This window comes from Oncorhynchus mykiss, chromosome 9 (genome assembly GCF_057628025.1).
Source record: "Oncorhynchus mykiss isolate SJ-2025 chromosome 9, ASM5762802v1, whole genome shotgun sequence".
Taxonomy (NCBI): domain Eukaryota; kingdom Metazoa; phylum Chordata; class Actinopteri; order Salmoniformes; family Salmonidae; genus Oncorhynchus; species Oncorhynchus mykiss.
In genome coordinates this window covers 14,003,529-14,019,592 of record NC_143030.1, presented here as the reverse complement: position 1 = coordinate 14,019,592, position 16,064 = coordinate 14,003,529, and the positions used below count along the sequence as shown (strand labels likewise).

Genomic DNA, 16,064 nt, shown 5'->3' with positions numbered 1-16,064 from the left:
ATTATTTTACTGTAGTACTGTAGGCCACTCCCGACCAGTCATGTTATACAGTGCCTGAGTGGCACAACGGTCTAAGACACTGTATAACAATGCAAGCTGTGTTGCTACAGATGCTGGTTCAATACCTGTGGTGGGCTCGACTAGGAGACTGTAGGGTTTTGTTTCTCTCCCTGTAAAAACAGAAATAAATCATTCTAAATAACGAACTGGCTTTATTTAAAAATTTGTAAGAATGTCTTACCCCATGTTCAAGACTGGCCTTTTTCTCGCTCATTTTACGTGATTTGAAAACAAAATAATCTCCAAAATATTATTTATTTTAAACAAAGCGATTATTATTATTATTATTATTATTATTAATTTAGATTGATATAAAGGCCAGTTGGATATTCTCACAGATATATTATTAACCCTGTTATTAGCAGGACAATATATATTGGTCATATTGGTCATGGCTCCTGAGTGATGCACAATGCTGTGATGGCACACTGTGGTATTTCACCCAGTAGATATGGGAGTTTATCAATATTAGGTTTGTTTTCTAATTCTTTGTGGATCTGTGTAATATGAGGGAAATATGTGTCTCTAATATGGTCGTATATTTGGTAGGAGGTTAGGTAGTGCAGCTCAGTTTCCACCTCATTTTGTGGGCAGTGAGCACATAGCCTGTCTTCTCTTGAGAGCCAGGTCTGCCTAATGAAGCCTTTCTCAATAGCAAGGCTATGCTCACTGAGTCTGTACATAGTCAAAGCTTTCCTTAAGTTTGGGTCAGTCACAGTGGTCAGGTATTCTGCCACTGTGTACTCTCTGTTTAGGGCCAAATAGCATTCCAGTCTCTCTATACACCTAAGAGACACTACCAATGGTCTCATGTTCAGCTGAAACGTGTGTGTGTGTGTGTGTGTCTGAGTGTGTGTCTGTCAATGGTTGTTTAACACCATTAGTGCGTAATGACAGAGGTCACTAGGTCAAACTGGAGAGGAGAACACGTCGATGACTCACAAACACACAGATTTTGACCCACACTGTGGGAATAGATTGTAAAATAAGGAAAGGCTTTCTTTCAATCTATGAGGAAAAACATCAATGCTATACACTTCCTCATAGTTCTGACTAGAAGAGATATCATAGTTGTGAATAGAGGAGATATCATAGTTCTGACTAGAGGAGATATAATTCTGACTAGAGGAGATATCATAGTTCTGACTAGAGGAGATATAGTTCTGACTAGAGGAGATATAGTTCTGACTAGAGGAGATATCATGGTTCTGACTAGAGGAGATATCATGGTTCTGACTAGAGGAGATATAGTTCTGACTAGAGGAGATATCATGGTTCTGACTAGAGGAGATATAGTTCTGACTAGAGGAGATATCATGGTTCTGACTAGAGGAGATATAGTTCTGACTAGAGGAGATATCATAGTTCTGACTAGAGGAGATATCATAGTTCTGACTAGAGGATATATAGTTCTGACTATAGGAGATATCATAGTTCTGACTAGAGGAGATATAGTTCTGACTAGAGGAGATATCATAGTTCTGACTAGAGGAGATATCATAGTTCTGACTAGAGGAGATATAGTTCTGACTAGAGGAGATATCATAGTTCTGACTAGAGGAGATATCATAGTTCTGACTAGAGGAGATATCATAGTTCTGACTAGAGGAGATATAGTTCTGAATAGAGGAGATATCATAGTTCTGACTAGAGGAGATACTGACTAGAGGAGATATCATAGTTCTGACTAGAGGAGATATCATAGTTCTGACTAGAGGAGATATAGTTCTGACTAGAGGAGATATAGTTCTGACTAGAGGAGATATAGTTCTGACTAGAGGAGATATCATAGTTCTGACTAGAGGAGATATAGTTCTGACTAGAGGAGATATCATAGTTCTGACTAGAAGAGATATCATAGTTCTGACGAGAAGAGATATAGTTCTGACTAGAGGAGATATCGTAGTTCTGAATAGAGGAGATATCATAGTTCTGACTAGAGGAGATATAGTTCTGACTAGAGGAGATATAGTTCTGACTAGAGGAGATATAGTTCTGACTAGAGGAGATATAGTTCTGACTAGAGGAGATATCATAGTTCTGACTAGAGGAGATATCATAGTTCTGACTAGAGGAGATATCATAGTTCTGACTAGAGGAGATATCATAGTTCTGACTAGAGGAGATATCATAGTTCTGACTAGAGGAGATATCATAGTTCTGACTAGAGGAGATATCATAGTTCTGACTAGAGGAGATATCATAGTTCTGACTAGAGGAGATATAGTTCTGACTAGAGGAGATATCATAGTTCTGACTAGAGGAGATATCATAGTTCTGACTAGAGGAGATATAGTTCTGACTAGAGGAGATATAGTTCTGACTAGAGGAGATATCATAGTTCTGACTAGAGGAGATATCATAGTTCTGACTAGAGGAGATATAGTTCTGACTAGAGGAGATATCATAGTTCTGACTAGAAGAGATATAGTTCTGACTAGAGGAGATATCGTAGTTCTGAATAGAGGAGATATAGTTCTGACTAGAGGAGATATCATAGTTCTGACTAGAGGAGATATCATAGTTCTGACTAGAGGAGATATCATAGTTCTGACTAGAGGAGATATAGTTCTGACTAGAGGAGATATAGTTCTGACTAGAGGAGATATAGTTCTGACTAGAAGAGATATCATAGTTCTGACTAGAAGAGATATAGTGCTGACTAGAGGAGATATAGTTCTGACTAGAGGAGATATAGTTCTGACTAGAGGAGATATCATAGTTCTGACTAGAGGAGATATCATAGTTCTGACTAGAGGAGATATCATAGTTCTGACTAGAGGAGATATCATAGTTCTGACTAGAGGAGATATCATAGTTCTGACTAGAAGAGATATAGTTCTGACTAGAGGAGATATCATAGTTCTGACTAGAGGAGATATAGTTCTGACTAGAGGAGATATAGTTCTGACTAGAGGAGATATAGTTCTGACTAGAAGAGATATAGTTCTGACTAGAAGAGATATAGTTCTGACTAGAGGAGATATAGTTCTGACTAGAGGAGATATAGTTCTGACTAGAGGAGATATAGTTCTGACTAGAGGAGATATCATGGTTCTGACTAGAGGAGATATAGTTCTGACTAGAGGAGATATCATAGTTCTGACTAGAGGAGATATCATAGTTCTGACTAGAGGAGATATCATAGTTCTGACTAGAGGAGATATCACAGTTCTGACTAGAGGAGATATCATAGTTCTGACTAGAAGAGATATAGTTCTGACTAGAGGAGATATCATAGTTCTGACTAGAGGAGATATCATAGTTCTGACTAGAGGAGATATAGTTCTGACTAGAGGAGATATAGTTCTGACTAGAGGAGATATAGTTCTGACTAGAGGAGATATCATGGTTCTGACTAGAGGAGATATAGTTCTGAATAGAGGAGATATCATAGTTCTGACTAGAGGAGATATCATAGTTCTGACTAGAGGAGATATCATAGTTCTGACTAGAGGAGATATCATAGTTCTGACTAGAGGAGATATCATAGTTCTGACTAGAGGAGATATCATAGTTCTGACTAGAGGAGATATCATAGTTCTGACTAGAGGAGATATCATAGTTCTGACTAGAGGAGATATCATAGTTCTGACTAGAGGAGATATCATAGTTCTGACTAGAGGAGATATCATAGTTCTGACTAGAGGAGATATCATAGTTCTGACTAGAGGAGATATCATAGTTCTGACTAGAGGAGATATAGTTCTGACTAGAGGAGATATAGTTCTGACTAGAAGAGATATCATAGTTCTGACTAGAAGAGATATAGTGCTGACTAGAGGAGATATAGTTCTGACTAGAGGAGATATCATAGTTCTGACTAGAGGAGATATCATAGTTCTGACTAGAGGAGATATCATAGTTCTGACTAGAGGAGATATCATAGTTCTGACTAGAGGAGATATCATAGTTCTGACTAGAGGAGATATCATAGTTCTGACTAGAAGAGATATAGTTCTGACTAGAGGAGATATCATAGTTCTGACTAGAGGAGATATAGTTCTGACTAGAAGAGATATAGTTCTGACTAGAAGAGATATAGTTCTGACTAGAGGAGATATAGTTCTGACTAGAGGAGATATAGTTCTGACTAGAGGAGATATAGTTCTGACTAGAGGAGATATCATGGTTCTGACTAGAGGAGATATAGTTCTGACTAGAGGAGATATCATAGTTCTGACTAGAGGAGATATCATAGTTCTGACTAGAGGAGATATAGTTCTGACTAGAGGAGATATCACAGTTCTGACTAGAGGAGATATCACAGTTCTGACTAGAAGAGATATAGTTCTGACTAGAGGAGATATCATAGTTCTGACTAGAGGAGATATCATAGTTCTGACTAGAGGAGATATAGTTCTGACTAGAGGAGATATAGTTCTGACTAGAGGAGATATAGTTCTGACTAGAGGAGATATCATGGTTCTGACTAGAGGAGATATAGTTCTGAATAGAGGAGATATCATAGTTCTGACTAGAGGAGATATCATAGTTCTGACTAGAGGAGATATCATAGTTCTGACTAGAGGAGGTTTCATAGTTCTGACTAGAGGAGATATCATAGTTCTGACTAGAGGAGATATCATAGTTCTGACTAGAGGAGATATCATAGTTCTGACTAGAGGAGATATCATAGTTCTGACTAGAGGAGATATCATAGTTCTGACTAGAGGAGATATCATAGTTCTGACTAGAGGAGATATCATAGTTCTGACTAAAGGATATATCATAGTTCTGACTAGAAGAGATATAGTTCTGACTAGAGGAGATATCATAGTTCTGACTAGAGGAGATATCATAGTTCTGACTAGAGGAGATATCATAGTTCTGACTAGAGGAGATATCATAGTTCTGACGAGAAGAGATATAGTTCTGACTAGAGGAGATATAGTTCTGACGAGAAGAGATATAGTTCTGACTAGAGGAGATATCATAGTTCTGACTAGAGGAGATATAGTTCTGACTAGAGGAGATATCATAGTTCTGACTAGAGGAGATATCATAGTTCTGACTAGAGGAGGTATCAGAGTTCTGACGAGAGGAGATATCATAGTTCTGACTAGAGGAGATATCATAGTTCTGACTAGAGGAGATATAGTTCTGACTAGAGGAGATATAGTTCTGACTAGAGGAGATATAGTTCTGACTAGAGGAGATATAGTTCTGACTAGAGGAGATATCATAGTTATGACTAGAGGAGATATCATAGTTCTGACTAGAGGAGATATCATAGTTCTGACTAGAGGAGATATCATAGTTCTGACTAGAGGAGATATCATAGTTCTGACTAGAGGAGATATCATAGTTCTGACTAGAGGAGATATCATAGTTCTGACTAGAAGAGATATCATGGTTCTGACTAGAGGAGATATAGTTCTGACTAGAGGAGATATCATGGTTCTGACTAGAGGAAATATAGTTCTGACTAGAGGAGATATCATGGTCCTGACTAGAGGAGATATCATGGTTCTGACTAGAGGAGATATCATAGTTCTGACTAGAGGAGATATCATAGTTCTGACTAGAGGAGATATCATAGTTCTGACTAGAGGAGATATCATAGTTCTGACTAGAGGAGATATCATAGTTCTGACTAGAGGAAATATAGTTCTGACTAGAGGAGATATAGTTCTGACTAGAGGAGATATCATAGTTCTGACTAGAGGAGATATCATGGTTCTGACTAGAATAGATATCATAGTTCTGACTAGAGGAGATATCATGGTTCTGACTAGAGGAGATATCATGGTTCTGACTAGAGGAGATATCATGGTTCTGACTAGAGGAGATATCATGGTTCTGACTAGAGGAGATATCATGGTTCTGACTAGAGGAGATATAGTTCTGACTAGAGGAGATATCATGGTTCTGACTAGAGGAGATATAGTTCTGACTAGAGGAGATATAGTTCTGACTAGAGGAGATATAGTTCTGACTAGAGGAGATATAGTTCTGACTAGAGGAGATATAGTTCTGACTAGAGGAGATATCATAGTTCTGACTAGAGGAGATATAGTTCTGACTAGAAGAGATATCATAGTTCTGACTAGAAGAGATATAGTTCTGACTAGAGGAGATATAGTTCTGACTAGAGGAGATATCATAGTTCTGACTAGAAGAGATATAGTTCTGACTAGAGGAGATATAGTTCTGACTAGAGGAGATATCATAGTTCTGACTAGAGGAGATATCATAGTTCTGACTAGAAGAGATATAGTTCTGACTAGAGGAGATATCATGGTTCTGACTAGAAGAGATATCATAGTTCTGACTAGAGGAGATATAGTTCTGACTAGAGGAGATATCATGGTTCTGACTAGAGGAGATATCATAGTTCTGACTAGAAGAGATATAGTTCTGACTAGAAGAGATATAGTTCTGACTAGAGGAGATATCATGGTTCTGACTAGAAGAGATATCATAGTTCTGACTAGAGGAGATATCATAGTTCTGACGAGAAGATATCATAGTTCTGACTAGAGGAGATATAGTTCTGACTAGAGGAGATATAGTTCTGACTAGAGGAGATATCATAGTTCTGACGAGAAGAGATATAGTTCTGACTAGAAGAGATATCATAGTTCTGACTAGAGGAGATATCATAGTTCTGACGAGAAGAGATATAGTTCTGACTAGAGGAGATATAGTTCTGACTAGAGGAGATATCATGGTTCTGACTAGAGGAGATATCATAGTTCTGACTAGAGGAGATATCATGGTTCTGACTAGAAGAGATATAGTTCTGACGAGAGGAGATATAGTTCTGACTAGAGGAGATATCATAGTTCTGACTAGAGGAGATATCATAGTTCTGACTAGAGGAGATATAGTTCTGACTAGAGGAGATATCATAGTTCTGACTAGAGGAGATATCATAGTTCTGACTAGAGGAGATATCATAGTTCTGACTATAGGAGATATCATGGTTCTGACTAGAGGAGATATCATAGTTCTGACTAGAGGAGATATAGTTCTGACGAGAGGAGATATAGTTCTGACTAGAGGAGATATCATAGTTCTGACGAGAGGAGATATCATAGTTCTGACGAGAGGAGATATCATAGTTCTGACTAGAGGAGATATCATAGTTCTGACTAGAGGAGATATCATAGTTCTGACTAGAGGAGATATCATAGTTCTGACTATAGGAGATATCATAGTTCTGACTAGAGGAGATATCATAGTTCTGACTAGAAGAGATATAGTTCTGACTAGAGGAGATATAGTTCTGACTAGAGGAGATATCATAGTTCTGACTAGAGGAGATATAGTTCTGACTAGAGGAGATATAGTTCTGACTAGAGGAGATATCATAGTTCTGACTAGAGGAGATATCATAGTTCTGACTAGAGAAGATATAGTTCTGACTAGAGGAGATATAGTTCTGACTAGAGGAGATATAGTTCTGACTAGAGGAGATATCATAGTTCTGACTAGAGGAGATATCATAGTTCTGACTAGAGGAGATATAGTTCTGACTAGAGGAGATATAGTTCTGACTAGAGGAGATATCATGGTTCTGACTAGAGGAGATATCATAGTTCTGACTAGAAGAGATATCATAGTTCTGACTAGAGGAGATATCATAGTTCTGACTAGAGGAGATATAGTTCTGACTAGAAGAGATATAGTTCTGACTAGAGGAGATATAGTTCTGACTAGAGGAGATATCATAGTTCTGACTAGAGGAGATATCATAGTTCTGACGAGAGGAGATATCATAGTTCTGACGAGAGGAGATATAGTTCTGACTAGAGGAGATATCATAGTTCTGACTAGAGGAGATATCATAGTTCTGACTAGAGGAGATATCATAGTTCTGACTAGAGGAGATATAGTTCTGACTAGAGGAGATATAGTTCTGACTAGAGGAGATATAGTTCTGACTAGAGGAGATATCATAGTTCTGACCAGAGGAGATATCATAGTTCTGACTAGAGGAGATATCATAGTTCTGACTAGAGGAGATATCATGGTTCTGACTAGAAGAGATATAGTTCTGACTAGAGGAGATATCATAGTTCTGACTAGAGGAGATATAGTTCTGACTAGAGGAGATATAGTTCTGACTAGAGGAGATATAGTTCTGACTAGAGGAGATATCATAGTTCTGACTAGAGGAGATATCATAGTTCTGACTAGAGGAGATATCATGGTTCTGACTAGAATAGATATCATAGTTCTGACTAGAGGAGATATCATGGTTCTGACTAGAAGAGATATCATAGTTCTGACTAGAGGAGATATCATAGTTCTGACTAGAGGAGATATCATGGTTCTGACTAGAGGAGATATAGTTCTGACTAGAGGAGATATCATGGTTCTGACTAGAGGAGATATAGTTCTGACTAGAGGAGATATCATGGTTCTGACTAGAGGAGATATAGTTCTGACTAGAGGAGATATAGTTCTGACTAGAGGAGATATCATAGTTCTGACGAGAAGATATATTATGGGCGCATTCTTGTGTCTGTTTCTATGCATTCCTAGGTCCATTCTCAAACTCCACTTCACCCTGCCGCATTCAGCATTCCAATCCGTTAGATCACAAATTGCATCATTGGCCCACCATGCATCTGTCTGGTTTGTGCACATACTCTGGTTATCTCCCAAATGGCACCTTATTCCCTACCTAGTGCACTACTTTAGATAATGGCCCATAGGGTTCCAAGTAGTGCAGAGAGACAGAGAGAGAGAGACAGAGAGAGAGAGACAGAGAGAGAGAGAGACAGAGAGACAGAGAGAGAGAGAGAGACAGAGAGAGAGAGAGACAGAGAGAGACAGAGAGATAGAGACAGAGAGAGAGAGAGAGTGCGAGAGAGAGAGACAGAGACAGAGAGAGAGTGCGAGAGAGAGAGACAGACAGAGAGAGAGAGAGAGAGAGACAGAGAGAGAGAGACAGACAGAGAGAGACAGAGAGAGACAGAGACAGAGAGAGAGAGAGAGAGCCACAGGTAACTTCCACAAAGCTGTGAACGATCTGAGAGACAAGGCAAGAAGGGCATTCTATGCCATCAAAAGGAACATAAATTTCAACATACCAATTAGGATTTGGCTAAAAATACTTGAATCAGTTATAGAGCCCATTGCCCTTTATGGTTGTGAGGTCTGGGGTCCGCTCACCAACCAAGACTTCACAAAATGGGACAAACACCAAATTGAGACTCTGCACGCAGAATTCTGCAAAAATATCCTCCGTGTACAACGTAGAACACCAAATAATGCATGCAGAGCAGAACTAGGCCGATACCCACTAATTATCAAAATCCAGAAAAGAGCCGTTAAATTCTATAACCACCTAAAAGGAAGCGATTCCCAAACCTTCCATAACAAAGCCATCACCTACAGAGAGATGAACCTGGAGAAGAGTCCCCTAAGCAAGCTGGTCCTGGGGCTCTGTTCACAAACACAAACACACCCTACAGAGCCCCAGGACAGCAGCACAATTAGACCCAACCAAATCATGAGAAAACAAAAAGATAATTACTTGACACATTGGAAAGAATTAACAAAAAAAACAGAGCAAACTAGAATGCTATTTGGCCCTAAACAGAGAGTACACAGCGGCAGAATACCTGACCACTGTGACTGACCCAAAATTAAGGAAAGCTTTGACTATGTACAGACTCAGTGAGCATAGCCTTGCTATTGAGAAAGGCCGCCGTAGGCAGACATGGCTCTCAAGAGAAGACAGGCTATGTGCTCACTGCCCACAAAATGAGATGGAAACTGAGCTGCACTTCCTAACCTCCTGCCCAATGTATGACCATATTAGAGAGACATATTTCCCTCAGATTACACAGATCCACAAAAAATTCAAAAACAAATCCAATTTTGGGCTTTATGGAAGAATGGCCAGAAAAAAAACATTACTTAAAGAAAAAATAAGCAAACACGTTTGGTGTTCGCCAAAAGGCATGTGGGAGACTCCCAGTGGCTAGATGTGCCAAGCTTATAGAGACATACCCCAAGAGACTTGCAGCTGTAATTGCTGCAAAAGGTGGCTCTACAAAGTATTGACTTTGGTGGGGATGAACAGTTATGCACACTCAAGTTTAGTTTTTTTTGCCATATTTCTTATTTGTTTCACAATAAAAAAATATTTTGCATCTTCAAAGTCATAGGTATGTTGTGTAAATTCAATTATACAAACCTCCCAAAAATCTATTTTAATTCCAGGTTGTAAGACAACAAAATACGAACAATGCCAAAGGGGGTGAATACTTTCGCGAGCCACTGTACCTCTAATGAACTTACCTTCTGCAGCAGAAGTAACTCTGCATCTTCCTGTCCTGTGGCGGTCCTCATGAGAGACAGTTTCATCAAAGTGCTTGATGGTTTTTGCGACGGCACTTGAAGAAACTTTCAAATTCCTGCAATTTCCCGGATTGACTCACCTTCATCTCTTAAAGTACTGATGGACTGTCGTTTCTCTTTGCTTATTTGAGCTGTTCTTGCCATAATATGGACTTGGTCTTTTACCAAATAGGGCTATTTTCTGTAAAACCCTACCTTGTCACAGCACAACTGATTGGCTCAAACGCATTAAGATGGAAAGAAATTCCACAAATTAACTTTTACCAGCCTGTTAACTGAAATGCATTCCAGGTGACTACCTCATGAGGCTGGTTGAGAGAATGCCAAGAGTGTGCAAAGCTGTCATCGAGGCAAAGGGTGGCTACTTTGATATTTTGATGGTTACTACAGGATTCCATGTGTTATTTCATAATGTCGATGTCTTCACTATTATTTTACAATGTAGAAAATAGTCAAAATAAAGAAAAACCCTTGAATGAGTAGGTGTGTCCAAACTTGACTGGTACTGTATGTTTCCCATGCCAATCAAGTCCCTTGAATTGAAATTGAGAGAGAGGTGGGGGACATGGTCACAAGGGAAAGACTGAGCAATCAAGTAACAAGGGGAAATAACTAGCCTAGACTATCTATGGAAATAGTAGCTCTCACTCTGAAGTGTATTTAACCAAATTCTGTGTGAAGCCAAGTAGCGAGAGCGCCAGAGAGAGGAGAGAGAAAGAGGAGAGAGAAAGAGGAGAGAGAAAGAGGAGAGAGAAACAGGAGGGAGAAACAGGAGGGAGAAACAGGAGGGAGAGAGAGAGAGAGAAAGAGGAGAGAGGAGAGATAAAGAGGAGAGAGAGAGAGGAGAGAGAGAAAATGAGGAGAGAGAGAGAGGAGAGAGAGAAAAAGAGGAGAGAGGAGAGAGAGAGAAATGAGAGAGAGAAAAAGGAGAGAGAGAGGAGAGAGGAGAGAGAGAGCTGTGGTGGCATAGTCTCTTACTTAAATCACCATTATAACTGCTTGCTTTCATTTCACCATTTAGTTTAATTGAGCAGAAACCATCATTGATCCGTCCAATGGCACAAAAATGGAACGTCAGCATGTTTTGATAACTAATCAAGAGAAATAACCCTTACTACAGCACAAAGACGGTGTCTCAATCATATCTCCTTTCTGCCTCAAGTGTTCAATTCATAGATTTAAAAGGAAAGGACTGGTCAAATGTCTCTTTATCCCAGGCCGACACCGGTCCACTGCTTTTCCATTTGTGCCGGGGTAGTGAACGAGTGCACACTTCAGGAAGAAGGAGAAATGATTGGGGCAAATGCAGACGTTGTGATAGACATCAGTATCTGAAGCCACTGGTGAATTGAGCCAGTTGAACTCCAGGTCAAGAATAGCTCTTGGGTTAGGCCTAGGTGCTGTGTCGTCGCTCTCCCTGGACACACGGACACACACACAGACACACACACACACACACACACGGACACACACACACAAAGCTGATGGATGACAGGGCGTGTGTTTAATCTCATTGTGTATTCTAGCAGCCGCCTTTAATCCCCCGCTCAGCCAGTCACAGCTGTGTCCCAAATCGCACCCTATTTAGGGCACTACCTTTGACCAGGGCCCTTAGGGAATAGGGTACCATTCGGGACACAATGGTAGCTAGCCGCTTGTCTAAAACCATAAACTATGTATCTCCTCTATTTCCTAGGATATATGTCTCCCCCGCTCTCTCATACACACACCATTTATCTGTGTCAATGTGTTATCATTCGAAGCCATCAAGCAAGCAACCATCAATCTGATCTGGCGCAGAAAATCGTTTTCCACCCTCCAATCCACATTATTGTTTCAAAAACCACGTGACACAGAGAGCGAGAGAGAGCACGAGAGAGAGAGACACACACACATTAGCATTATCATTAATAGGCTATAGTAGCCCTGTAGCGTAATATTAAAATAGCCTCTCCTACACCAAAGCAACGCTCTGAGCTGCTCTTTTGTTACAGACCCGTAGCACGCTGACTGCCAGGCCGATTCAGAAGCCATATAAATGGGATTTAATTCCTACAAGGAGACCACATGCTGGTGCTCGGGAGAGAGAGGCAGGGGCTTGACTTTTACGGGGGGGGGGGGGGAGAGAGAGAGAGAGAGAGAGAGAGAGAGAGAGAGAGAGAGAGAGAGAGAGAGAGAGAGAGAGAGAGAGAGAGAGAGAGAGAGAGGACAGGGACACGGGAGTTTAGCCTAGACTGTGGCTGCGATCGCTCGCTGCTCAGTGCGTTCAGCCAAGCATGAGAACACAAAAGGTTGTTTCCTTCAAAAGAGGAAGAAGCCTTTTCAGAGGTGCTGGAACCGAGCAGCAAGAGCAGTCAGACACAGCAGATCCGTCCGTGTAGAGTTGTTATAGTAACGTAATGTATATGCTATTATTTCTAGTAAGTGTATTGAATTAAATCGGTACAAGTAGCGAGTCGCCCGCGGTCCTCGCTCTCCCCACACGCTCTAGTTCTGAAATTGTTATTTTGTTGCAATTTTAACGCAAACCCGAGAAACCACAACATCCGATGATATTAGGCTATAGTCTAGTCACGGAATTTCCACGGAATTATAGGCTACGGTGGCTAGGTATGGTGTTTTGTGCGCGTAAGGGAGACATACCTAGGATAAGGGTCCATCTTTACTGTAGGCTAATGTTCAGGCTTTTCATATAGCCTCTGAAGCCTCACCAATAGCCGTTTAATCTCTGTGGTCACTAGGAGATCAATCCGGTCTAACCAAATGTAGGCTAGTGATTTCATTTCTATGTCAGTGCGCTCACAGTGTGTCACAAAACACACAGAGACAGCGAGAGAGGCAAGCAGTCTCTTTAACTTTGGCTATTATAAATGCCATCACTGAATAGCCTAAACACCTATTTAATTAAATAGCAACATATGGACACACACATTCACACACACACACTGCACTGTACAGCTCGCAAATTGAGCATTTCAATGTACTTGTGCATGTGACAAATAAAACGGGAAACTATAGTCTCGCTACAAGAAAGGAATCTGGGCATCATGTGTAGTAAATAGCCTCTCCCATCAATTAATTAACATTAACCACTATCACTCACTCACCCACCCACACTGACTGACTGCCTGCCTGAATGACTGCACATTAGGCTACACAGACAGAAACTCTCGAGCCTCTCACCGCAGCCAGTTCAAATTAGCGCTCGTGCTCATTAGAAGGATAGAATGAAACGGTGGGTAACTTACTACGGGCTCCATGCGAGGTGTGTCGACTGGTAACCGCGGAGACACCATTAGCATCTTGGAGATAAGGTGGACAGCGGCGACGGTCCCGTTAAATCCACTTTGCTGTTCGGTATATCAGTCCACTACTACTAAAAATATCAAACCAACAAGGTTCTTCAAAAAAAAGCACAGAAAGGTTTAAAGACAACCTTTGAGGGGGGGGGGGGGGTGAATGTCTCCCCACAGTCTTCTTTGTCTGGTAAATTGGTGTTGAGTACAGAAAACGACAGGTATCAAATGAAAGGGCTACTGCAGCCAAGATAAAGCTAATTGTGTATTCCCTTCAAGTATCATGCAAGTTCATCGTTTCTATTGCCGTATTCGTCGTAATGATACCGAGTCTAGTATCAATCTAGTCTCGGATCCGCACTTAGTCGCCAGAGCTGCTTGCTTCCTGGCTGTGGGGGCGGGGTTAGCTTGCTGATAGGTTGATAAGCAGTACTACGTCGACGAGAGGAGGAGACGACGTTTCTCCATTCGCCTCTCTGCACTTAAAGGGGACATTCCACTTGCTGGGATCGTGTGAGAGGCCAGTTTCTGTGTGTGTGTGTGCCTGCGTGTGTGTGTCTGCGTGTGTGTGCGTGTGTGTGTCTGCGTGTGTGTGTCTGCATGTGTGTGTATGTGTGTGTCTGCGTGTGTGTGTGTGTGTGTGTGTGTGTGTGTGTGTGTGTGTGTGTGTGTGTGTGTGTGTGTGTGTGTGTGTGTGTGTGTGTGTGTGTGTGTGTGTGTGTGTGTGTGTGTGTTCAGATGAACGATAAAGAGAGTGACACACATATCTGCTCCAACACAAAGGGGCTGAGGGAAACCAGTGGTCATGATGTTAAACACTCCACTGAACACACGTTGTCTTAAAAATAATCCTGATTCTACTTGTTCTCTTGTCAGATCATTAAACTGTTATAATACAACATGATTGGCTATATAATATAGTTGCTACTATATTGGAATATATACCCTCCTATTATATATATTAAACTGTTAAAGTCAACTACTATATAATACTATTATAATACACAGCCAGTATTTTTATAATACCCTTTAAGTAACTAGTATCAATGAGTGAATAAATAAAATAAAAAAAAATATATATATATATATTTTTTTTTTTCACTACAAATATTTCACAATAAACACAGTATATATATATATTTATTTTTTACAATTTGTGTTCAAGGTTACTGGTATATTTAAGACGATGTAAAAACAAATTAAGATGCTTGTGTGGATGATAGATGTGTGGATGATAGATGTGTGGATGATAGATGTTTGGATGATAGATGTTTGGATGATAGATGTGTGGATGATAGATGTGTGGATGATAGATGTGTGGATGATGTGTGGATGATAAATGTGTGGATAATAGATGTGTGGATGATAGATGTGTTTGGATGATAGATGTTTGGATGATAGATGTGTGGATGATAGATGTGTGGATGATAGATGTGTTTGGATGATAGATGTTTGGATGATAGATGTGTGGATGATAGATGTGTGGATGATAGATGTGTGGATGATAGATGTGTGGATGATAGATGTGTGGATGATAGATGTGTGGATGATAGATGTGTGGATGATAGATGTGTGGATGATAGAAGTGTGGATGATAGATGTGTGGATGATAGATGTGTGCTAAGCTGCACCCATAGCTGTATCTATAGCTAATTGCCATGTTACACACGTATAGACTCTTCCCCTAAGTGCAGACAGTCAGTTATTATATTGATTTGATAAGAATAGAACCATGTGCAGATTAAAGATGTCAAGTAAGCTTATCCTATATACCTACGGGCGTAACCACGACCCTACCATAATTACTTATCATGTTTTACACATATATACTCCTTTCTTTTCCTATGTGCAGTCAGTCAAGCAGTTGACCTTGAGAGAAGGACCTTACAATGCTAGCTTTAAAGGGTCAATGGAGACACGTATGTGGTGTGTGTGTGTGTGTGTGTTTGTGTGTTTGTGTGTGTGTGTGTGTGTGTGTACGTGCGCGCGTGCGTGCGTGTGCGAACGTGTGGGAGCGTGCGACTGTGGCTGTTTTTTTTAAGCAGACGTAGGGTGAAAATGAAGCAGTAGACATTCTAGTCAGCTCTATGGGTCAGAGGTTACAGGTTAAGAAGGGGGTCATGGTGTGTTTTTATGGTTGGCCAACCCCTGGTAGGTAAGGGTTGAAATAAGACTTGATACGTCCCAAATGGCACCCTATTCCTTATATAATGCCCTACTTTTAACTAAAGCCCTATAGGTAGTGCACTATGTGGGCAATAGGTTAGGGTTTGGTAATGGACGGGTAATGGACGGTTTAGATTTAAACAGTTGATTTAGGAAAGGGGAGTGGAGGGGAATAGGGGACAGGGAGAGAGAGGAAGAGGGAGGGAGGAAGAGGAGAAAAAG

General features: G+C 40.4%; 1 protein-coding gene across 1 annotated transcript in view; it reads right to left on the bottom strand.

Annotated features, from left to right (window-relative positions):
* Window positions 1-14,075, bottom strand: part of LOC110531443 (uncharacterized) — a 141,318-nt gene extending 127,243 nt beyond the window's left edge. Inside the window, exon 1 of the mRNA XM_090183509.1 lies at window positions 13,629-14,075. Coding sequence (XP_090039635.1) covers window positions 13,629-13,682 — 54 coding nt within the window. The 5' untranslated portion in view covers window positions 13,683-14,075. The remainder of the gene's footprint in view (window positions 1-13,628) is intronic.
* Window positions 14,076-16,064: the final 1,989 nt, after the last annotated feature.